Genomic DNA, 25,057 nt, shown 5'->3' with positions numbered 1-25,057 from the left:
GCCCGGGGAGCGGATAGACCACTCTCAGAGAGAGTGTGGCTTTGCGCCTTGGAGAGGATGATCTCCTTCTCCAGGGATCGCGTCCCCAGCGGACGCAGGGTTTCAGAGAAATGTCCGCCTCCGCCACTTGGGATGGCAGGGGCGAGAGGAGCATCTGGGTGTCCGGGGGAGGGCAGTGGGAGAAAGCTGAGGCTGCTGGAGTCGCAGCTGCCTGCGGAGCGGGCCCAGGAGGAAGCGGGGCCGAGCGTGCGGCGTCCACGCGGTGAGTGTGCAGCACTTTCATTCAAACTTTCTCCAGTCTCGGTGTCAGCAAGGTGTGACCAATCAGAGCCCAGAGACGGGAATAAATTATGCAAATCACCATCTGGCGATGGGTCAGATGACTCCCGTACTTTTAAAAACTACCTCTATAGGAGCGTGACAGCAGCGAGCTCTTGCCTCCCGGCGGCTCAGGACGAGGGCAGATCTGGTTCTGGTGCAAGCCGTTCACGCTCGCTCCCTGCCACCGCCCGCGGGTCCGTGCCGCCAAGTTTTCATTTTCCACCTTCTCCGCCTCCAGTCCCCCAGCCCCTGACCGAGAGAAGGGTCTTACCGCCCGGATTGCTGGAAACACCGAGAGGTGGTTTTTGTTTTTAAAACTCCTGTTTCTGGGGAGGGGGTGTGGCGGGGCAGGATGAGCACCTCCGTTCCTCTGCTCTGTTTCTGGAGCCTCTGCTGTTGCTTTGCTGTGGGGAGCCCCGCACCTTTTGGTCCAGAGGGACGGCTGGAAGGTAACGTGCATTTATTTTTATTCCCCCCAGCCACTTCTCTGTGCTGGGTCCCCTCTGTCTTGCTGATTCTTCAATTCCTCCTTGTTCCTATGAAATTCTTCCTTTCCCACTGCGCTGCCCGTTTTCTCCTCCAATCCACCTTGGAGTCCACCTGTCTCTCTGCGCGTCTGATGGGGGCATCCCCGGCAAGTCATGCAAAAGGCAAAGGCTGGCAGTGTGCGCTGGCTCTTGCCAGCCCTCCCACCCCCACCTGCTTCCCTTATATGGCTCCCTCAGGCAGTGCTGGTGCTGTCCAGCCAGCCGAGTGGCCTGGCAGCAGCTCTGAAACCTTGTCCTCATGCCTGAACCTGGAGGTTTGAGAGGCAAGAAGGTTGTTAGAGCTGTGTCTCCTGGAGCTGCCTTTTAGTCTTGGTGTAGGTGTCTTGAAAGTTCAGGTGGCAGGGTAGCTGGCTTTGCTTTGATTCGTGCTTGCAGGGAGCGTCTGGTGGGTCGCTTGTGCTTAGAAGCTGCAGGGCCTGTTCCCCCAGGTTGCAAGCCTTTTCCTTTTCAACACTCTTGTGCTCCCCCGACTCTTCCTCTTCCCACTCCTCCTCCCTTTCCTTCTCCTGGCTTTTAGCGTTTCTTCCTCTTGGGTTCTGTATGGCAGCCTTTTCCAGTGGAGGCAGCTTGCCCTGGGGGAGCCAGAGTCAGTCAGCTCTGGGGGAATCAGAATCAGAGTGAGAACTAAGTCAGCTGATAAGCAGTGGAGGGCTGGGGAGCCTCTAAACTGAACCCCATCATCTCATCTTCTAGTCTGCTGAGGTTGTGCCAAATGGTCTGTGTGGGCTTATGTATGTGTGGGAGGGTTACTGTGAATGAATGGAAAGCCTTGCTTTACTCAACATGTTTCCAACTCTGGTGCTAACTAGAAGCATGGCCTAGGGCAGGTCTCATCTCTGGCTCCTCACCTGTGAAATGCTAAAGTTCCTTCTAACTTCTGTGTTCTGGGCCTCTGAGTATGTGTGAGTCATTTCCTTCATTCCAAAAAGTATTTACTGCATACCTACTTAGTGTCAGACACTATTCTGGAGCAGGGGAGAGAGCAGTGGACAAAATGATGGCAATCTCTGCCCTTGTGACACTTACATTTCAGTGGTAGGAAGACAGACAGTGCATTGATGAAAATATCAGTGGTGCTCAGTGCTATGGAGAAAAGTCAAGCAGAGGAGGAAGGTGTGGCATGCTGGTGGGGGAAGGTGGCACGGTTTTACGATGTGGTCAGGGAAGGCCTAATGGAGAAGTTGACCGCTGAGCAAAGAGCTGAAGGGGGTGAGAGAAGGAGCCATGAGGATATCTGGGTGAGGAACAATCAGAAAGTCCCAGAGGCTGCAGTGACCCAGGCCAAAAGTAGTAGGAATGCACCTAGAGAACTTTGGGGTCAGAGCGGCTCGGACACGAAGAGGAAGAGTCTTTGTCCATATGTGGGTTTATCCACAGATCTGTCTCAGGAATCCAGGAGCCTTCTTTTCTCCTAGGTTTCCCCATCTGGCCTCTGCGTGAGTGGCTATCTGGGTAGAAGGTGGGCAGTTGTTGAACTCATTACGTCCGTGGTTCAAATTTCTGCTGGTTGGGGCTTTTTGTTCATTACTTTCATGACGGTTAACCTGATTTCCGCTCATGTGCATTCAGCAGCATTTTCTGGAATCTGCTGCATTCTTCCCCGCTCTCCCTCTGTCCCCGCCGCCCTCTCCACCACTATATCTCTTTCCTTTTGGTATCTTCTTCCTTTTGCTTCTTAACTCTGAGATAAATTAACTCCAAGATGGTCATTTGGCATCTTTACCTGCTGGGTTATAGGAGAGTTTGATACTCTAACTTCCTCGCCAGTTATGCAGTGATGCATCCCAGGATGACGAAAGAGTGCTGGGTGGGGTCCATTTATGACTTTCTGAAACAGTGTCATGATGACAGCACCTACGTAGTGTTAAGCCACAGTGGCCATCAGTGACATGAGCTGCACTTTGGGAGCAGGGCCGTCTCCTAGGTGGCCTGTGCATGATCAGTGAAGCTGGGAGGGGGGATTTTGTTGCTCTTAGGAGTTTCTCCATGGCTTTAGTCATTCACTTAACAAACTGGATGAATGCCTGGCACATGCCACCACTGGAAATAGTGCTGAGGATGCCTGAGGTTCCCTAGATGGGAACACTGGGGAAGCCTATTTTCCAGCAGGTCAACAGCCTCTTGCCTCCAATTCCAAAATCCACAATCTCTCAAAATTGGAAAATGTGTTTGGTAACTTGTTTGGCAGCAAGACCTGGCCTTACCTGATCTGAACTTATTTGGCAGCAAAAACCTGGCCTGAGATAACAGGAGGCTATTGGTTATCTTTATGTTTGCCCTCAAATGTGAGTGGTTATGTATTTCTCTGCAGAAATATTAGGGTGTTTGATCCGGGGGGAATAGCCCAGGCCCCACTGGCAGCATTATATAATATATGGTGTATGCTCCATAATGCCTTTCTAAAATCTGAAAACTTCTAAATTCTGAAACTCACCTGGTCCCAAGCATTTCAGAAAAAGAATTGAGAACTTGTACTCTAAAAGTAGGAAGGAAGTAGAACTCCTTTTGATAGGAAAGAAGAGGGAAATGCAAGAGAGAGATCTATTTATTTCAGGGTGACAGTAATTAATACTAGTGACTAATTCATACTCTTTAAGCATAAATGAGATGTCCTTTTAATAAAATTTTCACAGTTTTTCTGGGAGGTGAAAAGGGAACATTCAGCAGATGTAAAAACGGAAACCCAGATGGCTTAAGCAATTTGCTCATGATTGAACTAGAATCAGACCCCAGGTCTCTCACTCCGCAAGTCTGCTAGATGCACCCAGGCTCTGTTCTCTCTCCCCAGATGAGCTCCACAAACCCAAAGCTGTACAGGCTGAGGTCAAACCCTCTGTGAGGTTTAACCTCTGCACCTCCAAGGACCCAGAGCATGAAGGATGCTACCTCTCCCTGGGCCACAGCCAGTCCTTAGAAGACTGCGGTTCCAACATGACAGCTAAAACCCTTTTCATCATTCACAGATGGACGGTGAGCCCGGGGAGAGAGCTCTGCGGCTTTACACAAGATTTAATTCCCTTTCTTTTGGTCAATTAGAAAGAATTCTGGTGTTTCTGGATTCCAAACCCTCTTCCCCCTTTTTCTTGTGTGCTGCTTATATTTCAGCCTGCTGTGAAGAATGTAACAGACATTCACTAAGGGGCAATCTGGACTCCAGCAGGGTGCTTTTAATGCTGGCACACAATGGGCTTTCAGAAAGTGGCTCTCCTGGGGGCAAAGCCCAGCTCCACTGGCGCTTAAGGACCCCTCTAATTACACTTAATTACGCTAGTCAACCACTGCCTGGAGGGGGCTGTCCTGCAGTGAGAGCTGAGCTTAACTAAAGCAACTTGACTGGCTCCAAGAACCTATGAGCAGGCAGCCGGCCTGGATTGCTGGCTGCCCTTGGCACAGCGCCCTTCTGTTTCTGTAGAGATAGCCCCGTTTAAAGGCACTGGGGATTTTTATGTGCCCTAGCTGAGCAATTCACATTGAAAAGCCCATGACAAACTTCAACAAAAAAGAGCTTTAGCACTCAGCTTCAGAAGCTTTTGACCAGCCAGGGATTTATTCACTCATATAATGACAGTCTGTAGGGAAATGGCACTGCGAATTCAGTAGATTTCTGCCTGGGCTGATTGGAAGGGGACAGTCCTCCTCTTAATGATGAGAAATTCATATCTGCTACATGCTTTTGGGGTCTTTAGGTCTATCATCCACGGTTGAGGTCAAGGGTAGGAGAGGGTAGGTGCCTATCTACCTGGTTGAATGAAGAGATGATTAAGAGCCTGTCTATCCCTGCTCATCACACAAACTACAGTCAGAATCATACGTTTGAATCTTTTTAAGGCCCCCTGTCAAAATGCGAGTACAAGCTCCCTGCGACTTACAAATCGGTTGCATTCCAGAAAGTTCTTTTGTAATCTGTTTGGAACTTGGAACAGCAGTTTCCCATAGAAGCAAGGTTGTCAATGGCGTTTGGGTTCCCAGGCTAGGCACAGAAAATCTATTTATTTGATAATGTGCTTGTGGATAGGTTTACAACTGGACCTAGTCACCATCTATAACTTTGTTTCTAAATATGTTCTGAGTTGTAATTTGGGATTCCCGAGACAGATTTTCCCTCATCTGGGGTCAAGAGGGATGGCAGAGATGGGTTGTGGGAAGGGGCCATTTGTTAACTCTGCATTCACCTAGGAGACAGCATCTCCCTGCATCTCTAAGAGAGAAGCTAATTCTCCAGGGCAACCCTCCCCAGCTGCCTTTGAAGGATGGAGCAGGCCACTTGCCTGCTTGTAACTGGGACTCAGACCAGCCTCATGCCAGTATCACCCTTAACACGTATCTCATAGTGGCTGCAACAGACAGTGGGGCAACAGCATAGGACATTCGCTAGGAAAGTTTTGATGGGAAATACTGGGGATGTAAAGAGCAATGGAAGACAAATACCTGCGTAGTGATTCTGCCTGTGCTGGTCCTTCTCATGCGCAAATGTTTGGTCCCTGAGCAGCCAATGTGCAGGTTCTAAAATTGTCTAGGGGCACTGGGCATGGTGGCTCATGCCTATAATCCCAGCACTCTGGAAGGCCTAGGTGGGACATTGCTTGAGCCCAGGAGTTCAAGACCAGCCTGGGCAACATAATGAGACCCTGTTGCTGCAAAAAGTTTAAAAATTACCCAGGCGTGGTGGCATGTGCCTGTAATCCCAGTCACTCTGGAGGCTGAGGTGGGAGGATTGCCTCAGCCCAGGAGTTGGAGGCTATCATGAGCTGAGATTGTTGTCAGTGCACTCCAGCCTGGGCAACAGAGTGAGACCCTGAGTCAAAAAAAAAAATTAAATGGGGTGAGGGTCATATAGAAAGGAATTCCATACTTTTTAGGATTTCTGAAACCAAGAATAAAAAATAACTTCCACTTTTCTCTGCAGATGAGCGGTATCTTTGAAAACTGGCTGCACAAACTCGTGTCAGCCCTGCACACAAGAGAGAAAGAGGCCAATGTAGTTGTGGTTGACTGGCTCCCCCTGGCCCACCAGCTTTACACAGATGCAGTCAATAACACCAGGGTGGTGGGACACAGCACTGCCAGGATGCTCCACTGGCTGTAGGTACCAGGGGATGAGAGAGAGTCTCCTGTCGCCAGCAGGACCTCAAACCCCAATCCTCTTAAGAAATGCAGGTCATGCATCTGTTGCCATGAACTTCTGGAGTCTGATAAAAATCTTTGGGATTAAAAGTTTTATTAAATTAAGTATTATTTGGAATACTTGATAGCTGGGACTTTTCAAGAGCCTTTTAATTATTGATAGATCTCTGGATTTTTCCTGTTACTTAATTTGCTGATAATTGGCCTTATAGGTTGTTTCTTCCTGATCTTAGAAACAGATGCCCTTAGGTTGGTTGGGGATGGCCAGGAACCAGGCCAGGCTTGTGATCTGAAATTCCTACAAAGCCTGCTCTCGTCTCTGAAGCATGGCTGTGCTGAGGGTGGGGAGGGGGTTATTTCAAAAATGCAGCCTAATATCTCTTTTCTTTGAGATGGAATCTTGTTCTGTTGCCCAGGCTGGAGTACAGTGGTGCGATCTCGGTTCACTGCAACCTCCACCTCCCAGGTTCAAGCGATTCTCCTCCCTCAGCCTCCTGAGTAACTGAAACTACAGGCACGTGTCACCATGCCCAGCTAATTTTTTGTATTTTTAGTAGAGATGGGATTTCACTGTGTTAGCCAGGATGGTCTTATCTCCTGACCTCGTGATCCGCCTGCCTAGGCCTCCCAAAGTACTGGGATTACAGGCGTGAGCCACTGTGCCCGGCCTGCCTGATACCTCTTTTAAAATATGAAGTGTGGAAAACAGATCTTGAAGTCTTATATTTACTTTTTTTTTTGAGACAGAGTCTCGCTGTCACCCAGGCTGGAGTGCAGTGCCATGATCTTGGCTCACTGCAACCTCTACCTCCTGGGTTTAAGTGATTCTCCTGCCTTAGCCTCCCGAGTAACTGAGATTACAGGTGTGAGCCACCATGCCCAATTAATTTTTGTATTTTTAGTAGAGATGGGGTTTCACCATGTTGGCCAGACTAGTCTCTAACTCCTGACCTCAGGTGATCTGCCTGCCTCAGCCTCCCAAAGTGCGGGGATTACAAACGTGAGCCACCGCACCCAGCCTATTTACTTTTAATAGGTTAATAATCTGCCTGAGATCAGTGGATTTAGCTGGGAGAAGGCAGGGCAGGGCACACTGTCAAAGCGGCACCATTATCTCAGCAATTCCAGCCTGGCCTTCCTTGTTCCCATGGAATGGGATGAATTCTGGCAGAATTCTGGTCAGGATTCTTGAGCAGTCCCTCTGTCCTCTGCCTAAGCTCTTCTATAGTTTGGTTCCCGAGCCATGGGGTTACCTCCTTACCCCCCAGATGAGTGCTCTGACAGGACAATACGTCACGTCTGGGGTCCCACATGGGCTTGTGAGGAGGAGGTTGGCAGCTCCTGGGGCTGGGTGGAGGTCAGGCCTTAGAGGGCATTCTGCTGAGGGCTGTGGTTGGCACTGCAGTCTGCAGTGAGTACGGCAGCTTTGACCTCCTCACCACTACCCTCCCCTCTCTTAGATACTGCCAGAAAGAACAAGAAACGTGTAGGGAACAGCCACATATGCAGCCTCCAGTCATACCCTCCACCCTGTCCCCGCACTTGGCATTTGTAGTGCCACCAAATCCTTTTGGCCTCCCCTAAGCTGGCTGTGACCCACACATGTGGCATCACCAGCAAAGCCAGTGGGGCCCTGGGGAAGTCTCTGTGCCCACGGGCCCTGCCTCTCCTCCTGCTCCGTGATTGAGTTGTTGAACTGCTGGTGATTCTGGGGGCTCTGGACCCTGCTTTTCTGCTCACATACTTTGGTGACTTTCTACAGGAGAAGGATGATTTTTCTCTCGGGAATGTCCACTTGATCGGCTACAGCCTCGGAGCGCACGTGGCTGGGTATGCTGGCAACTTCGTGAAAGGAACGGTGGGCCGAATCACAGGTGAGCTCCGCTTCCATCACCAAAGGGCTCCCTCAGCTACGCTAAGCCAGAATGCTCCCAAATGAGGCAGCAGAGTGAGTCATAGAAAGTTAGCTTTGGAAGGAACCTGGAAAGCATCTAATTCAAAACTTCCCAAGTGTTCTTTTTAGTCACAAGAACCTCTTTTTTTTTTTTTTTTTCAAATCGAACTCGCACAGGCCCGCAGTATATGAGACACAGAAAGGGGGGTGCTGTGGGTGAAGTGGGGTGGGTATATGGTGGCTTGTGTTAGCCTTGCCAACGTGGGCATTCCCCTTCCCTAGAGGCATCTCAGAGTCTCAGAGCACCAGGGAACAGAGTTTGAAAACCATGGGTCTGGTCCAACAGGTGAGGAAACAAACAGAGAGGTGAGGCAACTTGCCCAGGGGCAAACAGCTAATAACTCAAGAGCAGAAGCTGGATGGAGCCCTGGCCCCAAAGCTTTTGGGTGTTCCCTTCAGGTCTCCACTCAAGGACTCAGGGAAAAAGAATGAATAGTAGATTTTAGTTTGAATTCTGCCTCTGATTTCTATCTTGTCTCCCAATAGCCTCTTTCCCATGTTAAGGTAGCATATTTATGAATGAGAGCTACCAATTTGGAACGGGTAGTTCAACTTTGTAATAAAAGGAACCTTTCTAATATTGGTCCCCAGGGGATCAATAGAAAATTGAATTTTCCATGTTGAGAACTGCATCTTAGTGAGCTTTTAACATGAGAGTTTGGATTAAATCATTTAATGATTATGAAAAGTGTAAAAGGTTTTCTTTCTCATTTTTGGGCCCCTCAAGTATATACACAGAGCTTCCTCTATGCTACAATTAATGGTAAATTTGTTGCCCTGAACTTCTATCCTTCTTCCAGCATTATTTTATTTATATTTACCCCTAGTTTCCCCCTTACTCCCAAGATTCTAAGGGTGATCACCTAGAAGGAAAGATCTGAACAATTCCTTTCCCTGCAGTGTTTTCATTTTAAAACAAAACTCAGGCCGGGTGTGGTGGCTCACACCTATAATCCCAGCACTTTGGGAGGCCGAGGTGGGTGGATCACGAGGTCAGGAGTTCAAGACCAGCCTGGCCAACATGGTGAAATCCTGTCTCTACTAAAAATACAAAAATTAGCCAGCTGTGGTGGCGGGTGCCTGTAATCCCAGCTACTTGGGGGACTGAGGCAGGAGAATCGCTTGAACCCAGGAGGTGGAGGTTGCAGTGAGCCGAGATTGTGCCACTGCACTCCAGCCTGGGTGACAGAGCAAGACATCGTCTCAAAAAACAAAACAAAACTCAGGTAGAAGAGAGTCCTTAGCTAAATAACGATTTGGTAAAGGTAGAATTTCAGATTTCAGTGACAAGCCGATATGGTAGAATTTTTAAAAGAATATTTAATACAAAAAAATTAGCCGGGTGTGGTGGCGGGCGCCTGTAGTCCCAGCTACTCGGAGAGGCTGAGGCAGGAGAATGGCGTGAACCCGGGAGGCAGAGCTTGCAGTGAGCCGAGATCGTGCCACTGCACTCCAGCCTGGGCGACAGAGCAAGACTCCATCTCAAAAAAAAAAAAAAAAAAAGAATATTTGTGAGTTTTTCCTGGCTCTCCTGAATCCTGTCCCTGGGCTTGAGTCTAGTATGTGCGTGCACACACATGAACATGCATGCATGCACATGCCTGTCAATCCAATGACTTGATTCATCCCAGCTTGAGAGCTTTATTTTTGATTTCCAAGACTGTGGGGCTTGAGCTGCCCAAAGTGGGCTATGATTGTGTGGCCAGCCGTGACTGCTCATTAACCGCTTGTTGGTGCAGAGCAGTTTGACCTGAAGCCACCCGGGTTCCATTGTCTGAGCGCCTCTTCCTAGCCCCTGAATGAGAGGTGTGATGTTTCAGATCCAGGCGGCTGAGTTCAAATTGTAGCACACACCAGAGTCAGGCCCAGGATGTCAGTAACGATGACAAACTGCAGATCTTGCCTTTCTCTATTTCTATATCTGAAATGAGATGGGGCTAGGAAGGGAACTTTCCAGTTCTTTCCCCCTGCCTGTTTGCGTGGCATCTTCTGGGGTGAGGGCTTTTCTCCTGAGGATGGCAGGGGAGCCAGGCAGAATGCTAATTAGTGCTCTGAGGTGCTTGCATGGACCATGAGGGCCACATGCCCTGAGCACAGCCCCTTCCCTCTGGCCTTTCTCTGTAGAGAAGGGGCCTGGCCTCTGTCCAGTTGCCAAGCAGCACCCCTGACACACGCTGTTGTGTATGTCTGATAGGGAAGGCTGTGTCCTCTCCTCATGGACCTGTGGACAAGGTGATCGCAACTGGTAAGAGGACAGATTGAGACTTGCATGGGGTCCTGCGTCCAGTGATGCCACTATACCAAGGCCACCAGACAGTCCTTAGCCTGGGCCTTGCAAGGGTATATCTGAACCCCAATCTTGCTTGGACCAGAGGGTGTGGATGGGGGTTTGCTAGAGTTTTACTTTCTTAGGCTTCTGAGAGAAGCCTGTGATATACTAGGAAAGAGGTCATATATTTATAATTGAACTTGTGCCTTGTTTGCTATAATTAGGTAAGCAAGCAGATGAATTTATTCCAGAAATGTGTACATATGTGCAGGCTAGATGCTAGCTAATGTCAAATACCTCATGTGTGGCCGGGCGCAGTGGCTCACGCCTGTAACCCCAGCACTTTGGGAGGCCAAGGTGGGTGGATCACCTGAGGTCAGGAGTTCAAGACCAGCCTGGCCAACATGATGAAACCCCATCTCTACTAAATGTACAAAAATTAGCCGGGCGTGGTGGTGGGTGTCTGTAATCCCAGCTACTCAGGAGGCTAAAGCAGGAGAATCTCTTGAACCCAGGATGTGGAAGTTGCAGTGGGCGGAGATCGCACCACTGCACTCCAGGCTGGGTGACAAGAGTGAGACTCTGTCTCAAAAAAACAAAAACAAAATTAAAAAACAAACAAAAACCACCTCATATATGACAGCTACTTTATGCTGTCTCTGAGCCACGTAGCAACCCTGAACATTCTACAGAGGGGGAAACTAGGACTCAGTGATTAAGTAAAGGGCCCAATATCCTGGGCCCTATAAATAGCAGAGCTGGGACTCAAACGCATGCTGTCAGATTCCAGATCCCATGCACCTCACTGCTGTGCCATGCCGCCTCTCTTCTGTAGGTAGAGATAAAGTAGCCAGGCATGGTAGTGCATGCCTGTAATCCTAGCTACTCGGGAGGCTGAGGTGGGAGGATCACCTGAGCCCAGGAGGTGGAGGTTGCAGTGAGCCGAGATTGGGCCACTGCACTCCAGCCTGGGCAACAGAGTGAGACCCTGTCTTAAAAAAAAAAAAAAAAGGTAGCTGTTGAACTACAGCAGGCCCTGCTCTGCCAGGCCAGAATGCACAACCCTGGAAGTTTTGCATGTGTGCATGTGTGTGTGCTCCATTTGCTGGACAAAGCAACTTTGGAGGAGTCTATGACTGAATGGAAGAAGCAGTGGAGTTTCTCTATCTCCTCTTTATTTAAGGAGGCAGTTCTCCCTGTCATTCACCCCTAGTTAAAAAAGTTAAATGTGCCACTGCACCCCTGAATCTGTGGGCCACAGATATGTGTCAGGGACAGTCAGAGCAGGGCAGGCAGGCTCTGGCTGGGTAGGTGAAGGCCCAGCCTTGCCTGCCAGCCAGCCTGTGAAACCCCATCAGCTGCCTTCATTCCTCCAGCACAGCCTGGTTTCCATGGCACTGACCGTCTGGTGGGGACCTTTGTTCACACCAAGTAAAGAGCCTCTCTCTTGTATTGATTGCAAAGCAGAATGTTGCTCTCTCTTTCTCTTTCCTCCAGGGGACATGGTGAGAGGCAGGGACAGGCTGCTGTGTCAGTACTCTTGTCCTTGCGGCCTCTGAAATGGGTTGTCGTGGGCTATTCTGGGAGGACACTGCTTTTGTGCCATCTTTCTTTTGGGTCCTGGGCTAGGGATGAACCCTCAAGCAGCCTGGGCTCCCTTTCTGTCTTGGTCGCACATAAAGTTATCTAAATTTGGCTGGGTGCAGTGGCTTACGCCCGTAATCCCAGCTACTCAGGAGGCTGAGGCAGAAGAATCGCTTGAACCCAGGAGGCGGAGGCTGCAGTGAGCCGAGATCGCGCCACTGCACTCCAGCCTGGGTGACAGAGCAAGATTCCGTCTCAAAAAAAAAAAAAAAAAAGAAAAAAATGTGATCTAAATTTTTGGAAACTATTTAGTGTTTCAGCCTCTACCAGTTTTCATGAGTAATGAGTTCTGCAAGTTGACCATCCACTCTAGACAGTAGCTCTGTCTCTTGTTTATCCTGAAACTACCATCTCAAGTCTCCTGGTTCTAATGTGCTGCTGGTGAACATGGTTCAGTTACCCATGTCCTCCTTTCAGGACTCTTAGTGGTCACATCTCCACCCAGCCTTGGTGTTTCAAGGCCTGGGTTTCTCAGCCTATGAACTATTGACATTTGGGGCCAGGTAAGGTTGTGGTGTGGGGGGTGTGTGTGTGTTGTGTGTCAGGGGGATTGACTTGTACACTGTAGGATGTTTAGCTGTTTCCTGCCCTGGCCCTGCTACATGCTAGCAACTCTTTCCATCAGAATGGGGGCAACAAAAAGGTCTCCAGGCATTGCCAGATGTCCCCTGGGGGGCAAAGCCACTTGTAGTGGTGAACCACTGTTCTAGCGGCCCTTCCTTTCTGGCACATTTCATCTCTTAACTTTCTCCAGGTCCTTCCTGCATGTCTGTGGGGCAAAGAGCCATTCTGGTTGTGATAAATCTGGTTCCCATAATCACTTGGGCTTGGTAACAGTAGCTAATACTGACGGGCACTCAATCTCTTAAGATCTCACGTGGACTGTATGACTTAAGGTATAAATTCAGGTTCCATTTTATAAATGATAGTGAAGCACAGGGAAGTTTTTCAATATTTGGCCCACAGAATACCTACTTTTAGGATCATCTGGGGAATGAATATCTATTTCTAGGCGCCATAATTCATATCTACCCACCAGAATCTCTAGGAGGTCAGGGACTTGGGAATCTGCGTTGTATAGTTTGCAAGTTCTTTTTTGGAGTGGTTTTACATTTATGTAGTTTTCAAATCAAAAGATGGTGCAAAGTCTCTCTTATTGTTCTGTCTACCTGTCCATCTCCCTTGCCCACCCTCTCCCCCAACACACATGCATACAGGTAACTAGTTGCTTGTGTGTCCTTCCAGAATTTTCTGTAGCTGTATGGTGGAATTTAAATTTAACAAGCTCCCAGTGCTATTTGTGCAGTTTCAAATATGAGAACCAGTGCTCTCAACAGTGCCACTTGCCTGCTCAACACAAATGTTTGGTGTTTTCTTACTGTGGCTGCAAAATAGAGGAATTCTGGGGGCCTGATGTATGGATTCTCGGTGTGTTGGATGTCCTCTTCTCTCTCGCCATTTCGCCCCTGGGCCTGACTAAAGGAAGGGGAAGAATAAGTCAAATACAAATAGCTCAGTCTGGGGAGACTGGGTTCTCCTTCCAGAAGGATGTAGGCAGCTTAGTTATTCTGTAAAAATTCTGCTAAAATTAAGGACGTGAAAGGTGCTCAGTGGCAGAATGAATGGGACAAATGGCTTAGTTTCAGGCAGTCTGAGTTCTTTCTAGAACTGCTTCATTTTTAACAGGAGCAGTTCCTTGGTGGCAGCCTGAACCTTGTGTCTAGTTTACGGGATTTGGCTGAGGTGTCAGGATACATGAAGGCTTCAGAAGAAAGTATAAATTCCATAACAATAGAATTTAATTTCCACAATGATGTCTTGGGGTCAATCGCATACGGAAATGGGTCTCTTATTTTCTTCCATGCTCTCCATGTCTTGATACTCTGGGCTGGGCTCAGAAGGCATCTTCATTCTGCACACTCAGACTTAACTTGTAATCAGGACTCACTGACTTGGTGCACCTGACATAGCTGTTTTGGGGCCTCCTTCTGCTGCAGGTTTGGATCCTGCCGGGCCCATGTTTGAAGGGGCCGACATCCACAAGAGGCTCTCTCCGGACGATGCAGATTTTGTGGATGTCCTCCACACCTACACGCGTTCCTTTGGCTTGAGCATTGGTATTCAGATGCCTGTGGGCCACATTGACATCTACCCCAATGGGGGTGACTTCCAGCCAGGCTGTGGACTCAACGATGTTTTGGGATCAATTGCATATGGAAGTGAGTTCCCTCTTTTCTGCTTTGTGTTTGACTCAGTTTATCCCATCTCCTTCTAAATCAGCCAGAGCCTTTAGCGCTGCAGGCACTATTTATTCATTATTTTTACCTCCCACCACAGAGGCCTCCAACGCTGTATTTAATGTTTCTCATTGTTCCCCAAGACTAACCGATCCAGTGGTTCCTGCTCTGCTTTCTCATGCTTTAAGGTCACAGTTGTTATTGATTAATTTCGTTTTTTTTTTTTCTTTTTTTTGAGAGGGAGTTTTGCTCTTGTTGCCCAGACTAGAGTGCAATGGTGCAATCTTGGCTCACCGCAGCCTCCACCTCCCTGGTTCAAGTGATTCTCCTGACTCAGCCTCCCAAGTAGCTGGGACTACAGGCGTGCGCCATCATGCCTGGCTAATTTTGTATTTTTAGTAGAGATGGGTTTTCACCATGTTGGCCAGGCTGGTTTTAAACTCTTGACCTCAAGTAATCTACCTGCCTCGGCCTCCCAAAGTGCTGAGATTACAGGCATGAGCCACTGTGCCCAGCCGATTAATTTCTTTTTGTGACAAAAGGAATACACACATTTGTTGAAAAAGAAATCAAGCATTATAGACTTGCATAAAGCAAAAGTGCACTCCCACTCCCACCCCTACTTCCACTCTTCAGATGTAGCCAGTATGAATGCTTTTGTGTGTATCCTTCTAGTCTTTTTTCTTTGCAAATTATTTGCATGCATATTTTCCCCCCAGATCACATTGTTCTGCAACTTTATTTTTATTTTAATTTTTTTCAACTTTCTTTTTTTTTCCTGTAATAATATATTATGGATATTCTTTTCCTTTTCTTTTTTTAAAAGACGGAATCTTGCTTTTTTTTTTTTGAGACGGAGTTTTGATCTTGTTGCCCAGGCTGGAGTTCAGTCGTGCGGTCTCAGCTCACTACAACTTCTGCCTCCCAGATTCAAGCAATTCTCCTGTCTCAGCCCCAGTAGTTGGGATTACAGGCCGCCCCCCCACCATGCTCAGCTAATTTTTTGTATTTTTAGTAGAGATGGGGTTTCACCATGTTAGCCAGGCTGGTCTTGAACTCCTGACCTCAGGTGATCCACCTGCCTCAGCCTTCCAAAGTGCTGGGATTACAGGTGCGAGCCACTGCACCCAGCCAGAATCCTGCTATTTTGCCCAAGCTGGAGTGCAGTGGCTATTCACAGCTTACTACAGCCTTGAACTCCTGGGCTCAAGCTATCTGCCTGCCTCAGCCTCCCAAATAGCTGAGACTGCAGACATGTGCCACTGCATCTTGCTATTATGGATATTCTTAAATATCAGAGCACACAGATTTACTAACATTATTTTTACAGGCTGTATAATATTCCATGGCATGGATACACTCTATTTTAATTTTTTGGTAACATTTTAAAGAAGCAAAACCATTTCACTTAAGTTTCTTCCATTCACTTAACATTTTTCTTCTTCTCCTTCTTCCTCACTATGTTTCCCAGGCTGGAAACAAGTGATCTTCCTGCCTCAGCCTGAAATTACAGGCATAAGCCACCACACCTGGCTCCAAGATTTATCTTCTGAATGCTTGAGCCTATTCTCAGCAGATTTGGGCTGAACTGAATTTGCTGCTAAAACTGAGGTGTAGGGCAGTGACCAAGTTTTCCCTCCCTCCCTCCCTCTCTCTCTCTCTTTCTCCCTTTCTTTCTTTCTTTCTTTCTTTCTTTCTTTCTTTCTTTCTTTCTCTTTTTCTTTCAACAGAGTTTCACTTTTGTTGCCCAGGCTGGAGTGCAATGGTATGATCTCTGCTCACTGCAACCTCCACTTCCAGGTTCAAGTGATTCTCCTGCCTCAGCCTCCCAAGTAGCAGGGACTACAGGTGCCCACCACCATGCGTGGTTAATTTTTTGTATTTTTAGTAGAAATGGGGTTTCTCCGTTTTGGCCAGGCTGGTCTCGAACTCCTGTCCTCAGGTGATCCACCCACCTTGGCCTCCCAAAGTACCGGGATTACAGGTGTGAGCCACTGTGCCCAGCTGGATGATGGCATTTCTTAAGGCTGCTGGTGCCAATGAGGCAGGGTTGGGGTTGGCTTTGTCAAATTTTTCGTAAGATCCCAGAAATTATTTGGGTCAGAAAATCCAAATTGTATGCCTAACTTTGTAACCAACTGTCTCTATGACCCTGAGCAGATTACCTCACCCATATGGACCTTTGGGTCATAATCGTTAATTGAAGGGATTAGACTAGAATGAGGTTGGTAAACATCTTCTTAAAGCATCAGCCAGTAAATATTTTAGGTTTTGCGGGCCATATTGCCTGTTCCAACTCTGCTGATGTGGCATGAAAGTAGCCATGACAATACATAAACAAATGAGGGTGACTGTTCCAATAAAACTTTATTTACAAAAACAGGTGGTCAGCGGGCATGGTGTGGTGCACCTGTAGTCCCACCTATTTGGGAGGCTGAGGCAGGAGGACTGCTTGGGTCCAGGTGAGGATCACTTGAGCCCACGAGTTTGAGGCCAGCCCAGGAAAATAATGAGATACTGTCTATAAAAACAAAACAAAGCAAAGAAAAAAAAGAGGTAGCAAACCTGCAAGCCATATTTTGCTGAGCCCTGATCCATTTGCAGCATTCTGTGGCTGTATAGCCCTATTAGGAGGTAGTGACTCCTGCTGCACAGCTGGTCTGCATCACCCTACTTAGCGCTTATTATATGGGCATTCTTGCTCTTCATTGTTTTGTGTGTATTCGTGCTGTCTTCCCACCAAGAGAGTGAACAGTTAGGCAGCAGGAATGGCCTTTAATTCTTCTACATCTTAATGGGAGCCTAGCACCTTGCTGGACATCAATGAAGCATTACACAGGCTGGGTGCAGCAGCTCACATCTGTAATCCCAGCACTTCAGGAGGCGAAAGTGGGAAGATTGCTTGAGCCTACGAGTTCAAGACCAGCCTGGGCAATGCGGTGAAACCCCGTATCTACAAAAACTACAAAAATTAGCCAGGTGTGGTGGTCACGTGCCTGTCGTCCCAGATACTGGGGAGGCTGAGGTGAGAGGATCACCTGAATCTCGGAGGTTGAGGCTGCTGTGAGCGGTGAGTCGTGATTGTCCCACTGCACTCTAGCCTGGGCAACAGAGTGAGACCCTGTCTCAAAACAAATAAACAAACAAGCAAAAGAATTACATGAAAATACTAACAGCAACAATAAACAGCTATCACTGTTGAGGAGTACAGTATTTATTATTTGAGTGTCTAATCATCGAGAAGGGCTCATCCTGCATGCTTTCTGTCTCTCCCACCCCCAGCAATCACAGAGGTGGTAAAATGTGAGCATGAGCGGGCCGTCCACCTCTTTGTTGACTCTCTGGTGAATCAGGACAAGCCGAGCTTTGCCTTCCAGTGCACTGACTCCAATCGCTTCAAAAAGGGGATCTGTCTGAGCTGCCGCAAGAACCGTTGTAATAGCATTGGCTACAATGCCAAGAAAATGAGGAACAAGAGGAACAGCAAAATGTACCTAAAAACCCGGGCAGGCATGCCTTTCAGAGGTAACCTTCAGTCTCTGGAGTGTCCCTGAGGAAGGCCCTGAATACCTCCTTCTTAATACCATGCTGCAGAGCAGGGCACGTCCTAGCCCAGGAGAAGTGGCCAGCATGATCCAATCAAATCGTTGCAAATCAGATTACACTATGCATGTCCTAGGAAAGGGAATCTTTACAAAATAATCAGTGGTGACCCCTTTTGTGATGTGGCTATCAGTCCATGATCACAATATCAACATCTTAAATTTCTATCTTGCATTTAACTTTCAAAGCTGTTTCATGTTTGTTTTCTCATTTGACCATCACAAGAAACCTGAGGCAGATGAACAGGGGACCAAAATGACGTGTTACATTTTTATAATGTGCTGTAAAATCACAAGGTTTTCTGGGTATTATTTTACATATAAGGAAGTTGAGGCTCAGAGAGGTTAATACCTTGGTCCTTAATCCAGCGGCACGTAGTTAGAAAGTAGCTAAGTGAAAATCCTCAAAAGATCTAACCCCCAAGTGCAGGGCTCCTTCTTCCATAGTGCAGTGGCCTCTTATGGCATTGGACAGAACAAGAGCAGATGTGGGCTGCAGGCTGGGCTCAACCAGAAGAACACCAGCCCTAAAATCTCTGTGCTGGGTGACTCAGTTTGGGTCAGGGGTCTCCTGTGATGACAAGCAAGGGTTACAAGCATCTTTGTTCTGCTGTCGCTGCAGTTTACCATTATCAGATGAAAATCCATGTCTTCAGTTACCAGAACATGGGAGAAATTGAGCCCACCTTTTACGTCACCCTTTATGGCACTAATGCAGATTCCCAGACCCTGCCACTGGAAATGTAAGTCATCAGTTTCCCTTGCTGGGCTTGGGACAGATAACAGGTTGGTTTGAGAATGAGAGAGCACAAGGGAGCGTGTGAACAAGTGCAGCACGCAGGAGAGTGGAGTCTGACTGCTCGGGGAGGAGCCAGGTGGTCTGGCTGGCCTCTGCAGTATCTCTCCCGCTGCACCTTCTCTACCAAGCCCTGACTCAGCATTTCGGGGAGAAAGGTTCCTGGGATGAATCAGCATCATGAGAAGCTTCTGGGTCAGCAGCTGGATCAGCTGGGCAGAAACTGCTGTTTCATTCCAGGCAACGCCTGACGAGGCTTCAGGCAATCTGTAGCTTCATAAACATCATCCCTGGGCCTTTCCTAATGATGTGGCCATGGGAGGGGTGCATAGCAATCTGTGTATGTTTGTTGAGTATCCACCAGGGACAAAGCATCATGCTAAGTAATGTTGGGATTGTGATGAAACATCATCAAAGTAGCTCACTTCTCAGGGCTCATGGTCTAGCTGGGAGACCAGGTTTGTACACGCACATGCACACTTACACACGGGTAGGGCAAGGCAGACGAGGCCAAGCCAAATGAGAGGGACAGACAGGAAGCAGCCAGGAGTTTGGGGGAGACAGATGCCTGTCTGTGGGATGGATGAGGTCTGTAGGAGGAGCTGGTTTTCCCCAGCATCTGATTTTCACAGCATTAACTCTCTCCTTCAGAGGTTCTAAGGCTGAGCGGAACAGCGCACTTGAGTGGGGATGTGACTTCTTTGTGTTTCCTTATTGTGTTCTTTCTTGGTTCTGTCTTTTCAGGAAGTAGCATAAGTGGGGGGAAGGGGGGTGCCCAGGAATGGTTTTGATAAGAAGCTGGGGTGCTGTGAGCCAAGTTAGTTTGGCCCATGTGGAGTACACCTGAGCTTCCATCTTGGTCCTGTTGGTAGGAGGTAAAGGGCTAGAGGTGGGGAAAGCACTCACACTGTCTCTCTCCTGTCTGTGTGGGGTTGTTACTGCCACTGTGTCACCCCACATAGTGTGGCAGTTTTCCAGCTGTCAGGGGAGTGAGTTCAGCTTCTCTCCCACCTGTAGAGTGGAGCGGATCGAGCAGAATGCCACCAACACCTTCCTGGTCTACACCGAGGAGGACTTGGGAGACCTCTTGAAGATCCAGCTCACCTGGGAGGGGGCCTCTCAGTCTTGGTACAACCTGTGGAAGGAGCTTCGCAGCTACCTGTCTCAACCCCGCAACCCCGGACGGGAGCTGAATATCAGGCGCATCCGGGTGAAGTCTGGGGAAACCCAGCAGAAGTAAGTGCCTCCTGCTCCTTCTTCCGCCTGGTGTAGGTGGGGAACAGAAGGCTGTGCCTCTGACATTTCCTTTCCTTTGCTGCATCCACCCTCAATCCTTCCCTCCAGCGTGCGGGTAAAACTTCAAACACCTTTGCAAGGACAAGTGACTTCCAGATCAAGGCTTCTATCAACTGTTATGCATCTCATGCCCTGAACATAGGCCCTCGGGGAGAGGGGTGGGCCAGTGGAGGCAGGAATTCAGCCCTGGCTCTGTTTGCCAGGCCTTGTGTCAGCCTGGAGGAGGGGGACTTCTCCTGGACCGGGCTTTTTAGGAGTGCTGCCTTGTTGATCTGTTTACTGTGGGGTCCAGCAGACAAAAGGCTTTGCTTGCTTCTGAGCAGAGCAGACTGGAGTATTACTTCCAGGGAGCCCCCATGGATGAGGTCTGCGGGAGGAGCTGGTTTTCCCCAGCATCTGATTTTCAGAGCATTATTAACTCTGTCCTTCAGAGGTTCTAAGTCAAGGATGTGGGGCTGTGGTCCTAACTGCAAGTAACAGAGAATCCTCTGTGCCACGCTAGCTGGCAGTTTCCCATTTCTTTTAACCCCAAGCCTAGCATAAAAGATCCAGACCTTTCTATCAGCTCCTAACACCGTGCCTTGACTCGCTGAGCAGGCTTCTTTCTAAACAGAAGCCAGGGAAGCCTGCGAGACCTTTGTCAAGAAGGGAGAATTTCCTTAACCAAGTCCTTCAGCTGACCTCTAGAGAGATCACTGCCAGCCTTGGCATGGGAGGAGGCAGCTGCCTCCCTCTTTGTCCCTCCTCTGGCATTTTCTCCATTATAATTCCTGCCATGTCTGGTTTACATTCGTCATCTATGGCACAGCTTGGCAGCAGAGGGAAGTGAGGCGGAGGCTTGGAGCCCTCAGCTGAACGATTCTAGTCTAGAAACCTGTGAACTGGGCATGCTGGCCTGTGGTCTAGACTGTGTATCTTTTTACTTCTCTGGGCCCTTGCAGGTACAAACTATACCTATGGGTATGATAGCAGAAAGATGATCATTTATAAATAAAATATTTCAAATAAAGTAAACACCTATTAAATCACCATTGAGACTTACAAATGTACATAGTTTTCCATATGGGTTTAGATATCAGATTTTTAAAAAGTAAAACATTATAGATACAGTTGAAGCCCCTGTGTCCTTCTCTGCTCTACTCCTTCTCCTTTCAAACCAAATATGACTAATATTTCAATATTAACAAATGTTAGTGTGTTTCCTTCCATCATGTTTTTATACCCTTAGTACTTATTCTTTTTTTTTTTTTTTTTTGAGACTGAGTCTCACTCTTTTGTCCAGGCTGGAGTGCAGTGGCACAATCTTGGCTCACTGCAAACTCCGCCTCCCGGATTCAAGTGATTCTCCTGACTCAGCCTTCTGAGCAGCTGGGATTACAGGTGTGTGCCACCATGCCCAGCTAATTTTTGTATTTTTAGTAGAGATGGGGTTTCGCCATGTTGGCCAGGCTGGTTTCAAACTCCTGATCTCAGGTGATCTGCCTGCTTCAGCCTCCCAAAGTGCTGAGATTACAGGTGTGAGCCACCATGCCCGGCCGCCTTAGTACTTCTGTTTGTATACATAAACAATGTATAGAATTGTTTTGGATGCTTCTGAATTTTACATGAGTGGACATAATATTTTACAATTTGATTTTTTCATTCTAATATTGTTTGTGAAATTTATCCAAAACATAAAGATCTATTCTTGTTTAACTCCTGTACGTAAATCACCATTACACAAATAGTTTTGCCATTGTTCTGCTGAATAGTTAAGTTGTTGTTGCTTTTTTGTAGTTACAAATGATGCTGAGATGAACATCCTCTGCATTTTCCTTATGCACATGTGTGTAAGGGCTGTTTTTCAGCACGTGTTCTAAAAAGTGGAATTGCTGGGTTGTAGTATATGCATTCTCCAGCCTGAACAGATATTATTAAATCTGTCTCCAGAGTGGTTGAACTAATCTTCCATCTTAACAATGGATGAAGAGTTCTCTTTTTCCTCCTTTTCACCCATGTCTGGTGGGACATTCTTGTCATTTTGTTAGGTGTGAATGGGCCCCCTGCTGTTGTTTGAATTTGCATTTCCTGATTGTGCGTGAGATAGGTCATGTTTTTATATGTGTATAAACATATAGGTCCTAAGGTCCTTAGGGCTTCCTGGGAAAGGTTCTTAAACTGTTCTGAATGGGGCTTTTGTCTTGCCTCAGCTCCAGGGTCAGGTGCCCCACACCCTTAAGGATTACGTGGTCACGCTAATCACACGCCCCTGAGGCTGCGTGGGGCAGCCATAAGTTACACGGGAATGGTTATTAGGCCCTGATTCTTTCTTGTGGTCTTGGCTGTCCATTTGCCGAATCTTTGGTTTTGACTTGCAGCTGAGTTGCAGTTGCTCTTGTCAATGGATATTTACAGAGCACTGGACTAGAGGTACTTTGAATCACTCCATTCAAGCTTATGGAGAAGTCAACCACAGAAATCAGCAAGCATTTTCACATAGGGCATAACGTTTTAAAATAAAACATCTTTTTTAACTCCATGTTGCAAGAAGTAGCAACACTAACAAAAGCAATATTTATATAAGGACATACTTTGTAACCAATTGAAAGGCCAAGGGAGGGTTAGGTTAATGAGGGCTCAGGCAGTCAGGAAGGCTTCTGAGAGGCTATGGCCTTGAGAGGCCGGTGGCCTTTTGGATAGACAGAGGGAAGCAGGTGGGAGAGGTCTGGCGGAGGCTGCATGAGGCTGAATCACGGAAGCCTCAAAGTGAGATACAGGTTAGAGTCCCTGCAGTAGTGATGGGGAATTCTGAAGGCTTTTGAGTCGAGGCATGGCATGAAAATTTCACCCCTGCCTCCTCACACATCTGTCTTGAATCCAGAAAGCACAGCTGGATTCCCCCTAAACTTCTGCCTACATCAGTGGTTTCTTTTCCCTCCTAGACTGACGTTTTGTGCAGAAGACCCTGAGAACACCAGCATATCCCCAGGCCGGGAGCTCTGGTTTCGCAAGTGTCGGGATGGCTGGAGGATGAAAAATGAAACCAGGTAACCAGGACTTTCTCACACATTCCACCCAGGACATGTTGACATGATGATCTCCTAGCATGTGCTGGGGATGGATCTGGGTGCAAGGGACATAGCATGAACAAAACAGATAAAAATCTCTTCCTTTAAGAAGTTGGGCCGGGCACGGTGGCTCAAGCTTGTAATCCCAGTGCTTTGGGAGGCCAAGGCAGGCAGATCACCTGAAGTCAGAAGTTTGAGACCAGCTTGGCTAACATAGTGAAACTCCATCTCTACTAAAAAAAAAAAAAGAATGCCGGGCATGGTGGTGCGTGCCTGTAATCCCAGCTACTTGGGAGGTTGAGGCAGGAAAATCGCTTGAACCTGAGAGGTGGAGGCTGCAGTGAGCTGAGACCGCAATATTGCACTCCAGCCTGGGTGACAAGAATGAAGCTCTGTCTCAAAAAGAAAGGGCCAGGCGCGGTGGCTCACACCTGTAATCCCAGCACTTTGGGAGGCCGAGGCAGGTGGATCACGAGGTCAGGAGATCGACACCATCCTGGCTAACACAGTGAAACCCCGTCTCTACTAAAAATATAAAAAATTAGACGGGCATGGTGGCGGGTGCCTGCAGTCCCAGCTACTCGGGAGGCTGAGGCAGGAGAATGGTGTGAACCTGGGAGGCAGAGCTTGCAGTGAGCTGAGATTGCACGACTGCACTCCAGCCTCGGTGACAGAGTGAGACTCCGTCTCAAAAAAAAAAAAAAAAAAGAAAAAAAAAAAAGAAAGAAAGAAGCTGACCTTCTGCTAGGAGATAAAGAAGCAAGTGAAATACTGTAGATAGGATGTTGGAAGTGTTAATGTCTCTTCTGCTCTTTGTCCTGCCTCAACCTGTAGGGGTTCATTGCATGTGACCCTACTGGCATGAGATCTTCTCTGTAAGTAAGTCCCCAGGTTGGTACCCGTGCCTGCCATCTTTGAAGTATCTTTTTTTTTCCCTTTGAGACATGCTCTTACTCTGTTACTCAGGCTGGAGTGCAGTGGCATGATCCTGGCTCACTGCAGCCTCGACCTCCCTAGGCTTGGGTGATCCTTCCGCCTTTGCCTCCTGAATAGCTGGGACCGCAGGCACGTGCCACCACGCTGAGCTAATTTGTGTATTTTTTTTGCAGAGACGGGGTTTCACCATGTTGCCCAGTCTGGTCTTGAACTCCATGGCTCAAGTGATCCGCCTGCCTCGGCCTCCCAGAGTGCTGGGATTACAGGTGTGAGCCACTGTGCCTGGCCCCTGCCATCTTTGATTGACATCTTCTCTATAATAACTAGAGCTGTGGGAAGGTGCCTAAGGGCTCCTAGCTTCCTTCTGGCCACCAGGTCAGGTTTGGGAATGGGGTGGGAGATAAAGAGAAGCACAAAGCATGTTCTTTCGTAGGTTTTCTAGAATGCAGGTGAGTGTGGGCCTAATTCTCCTACACACCTTTTTTTTTTTTTTTTTTTTTTGAGGCAAAGCTCTATCGCCCAGGCTGGAGTGCAGTGGAGTGATCTTGGCTTACTACAACCTCCGCCTCCTGGGTCTAAGTGATTCTCCTTCCTCAGCCTCCCGAGTAGCTGGGATTACAGGTGCCTGCTACCACGCCTGGCTAATTTTTGTATTTTTAGTAGAGATGGGTTTTCGCCACGTTGGCCAAGTTACCATGTTGGCCAAGTTGGTCTCAAACTCTTGATCTCAAGTGATCTGCCCACCTTGGCCTTCAAAAGTGCTGGCATTATAGGTTTGAGCCACGGTGCCCGACCCCAATCCTCCCCCTTTTTGGGAAACAGAAATGCCCATGCATGTGGAGCTAAGTGAGACAGAGGGGTTGTCATGCTTCACTATCCCCTTGTCCCATGCTGCAATCCGTTATTTCAGATGTGAGGAAGGCCCATCTTGTGGTGTGAGGCAGTGGGCTCATCCTGGGGAATAGCCACACGCCCTCTAAGCCAAAACACCTGCTGAGGAGGAAGGAGACTGTCTCCTCACACCATGCCTATCCCCACCCTTTGCTCTAACCAGGGTACTAGATAATAATACTGCTGTGGTACACCTAGCGCTTGGCTTGGGCCCAGTCTGCACACAGGGACTTACATAATGATGTTTATCATCAACCCCACTAGGCAGGGGTTGTTATCCCTGTGTACAGATGAGGAACCGAGGCTCAGGGAGATGAAGTTTCTCTCCCAAGGCCCCCAGCAATGGCAGAGGGAGTTGAAGCAGGTCGGTCTACCCCAAAGCCTGTGTTCTT

The 25,057-nt window shown here is 48.1% G+C and overlaps 1 protein-coding gene across 1 annotated transcript in view; it reads left to right on the top strand.

Annotated features, from left to right (window-relative positions):
* The first annotated feature begins 454 nt into the window (after positions 1-454).
* LIPG (lipase G, endothelial type) overlaps positions 455-25,057 on the top strand; it is a 28,710-nt gene continuing 4,107 nt past the window's right edge. The window contains 9 exon segments of the mRNA XM_032152339.2: positions 455-770; positions 3,658-3,839; positions 5,776-5,955; positions 7,756-7,867; positions 13,858-14,079; positions 17,380-17,622; positions 18,322-18,442; positions 19,513-19,731; positions 22,713-22,817. Coding sequence (XP_032008230.2) covers positions 674-770; positions 3,658-3,839; positions 5,776-5,955; positions 7,756-7,867; positions 13,858-14,079; positions 17,380-17,622; positions 18,322-18,442; positions 19,513-19,731; positions 22,713-22,817 — 1,481 coding nt within the window. The 5' untranslated portion in view covers positions 455-673.

The sequence above is a fragment of the Hylobates moloch genome, unplaced genomic scaffold, assembly GCF_009828535.3.
Source record: "Hylobates moloch isolate HMO894 unplaced genomic scaffold, HMol_V3 SCAFFOLD_5, whole genome shotgun sequence".
NCBI classification, from domain to species: Eukaryota; Metazoa; Chordata; class Mammalia; order Primates; family Hylobatidae; genus Hylobates; species Hylobates moloch.
This window is presented reverse-complemented; position numbering and strand designations above follow the sequence as displayed.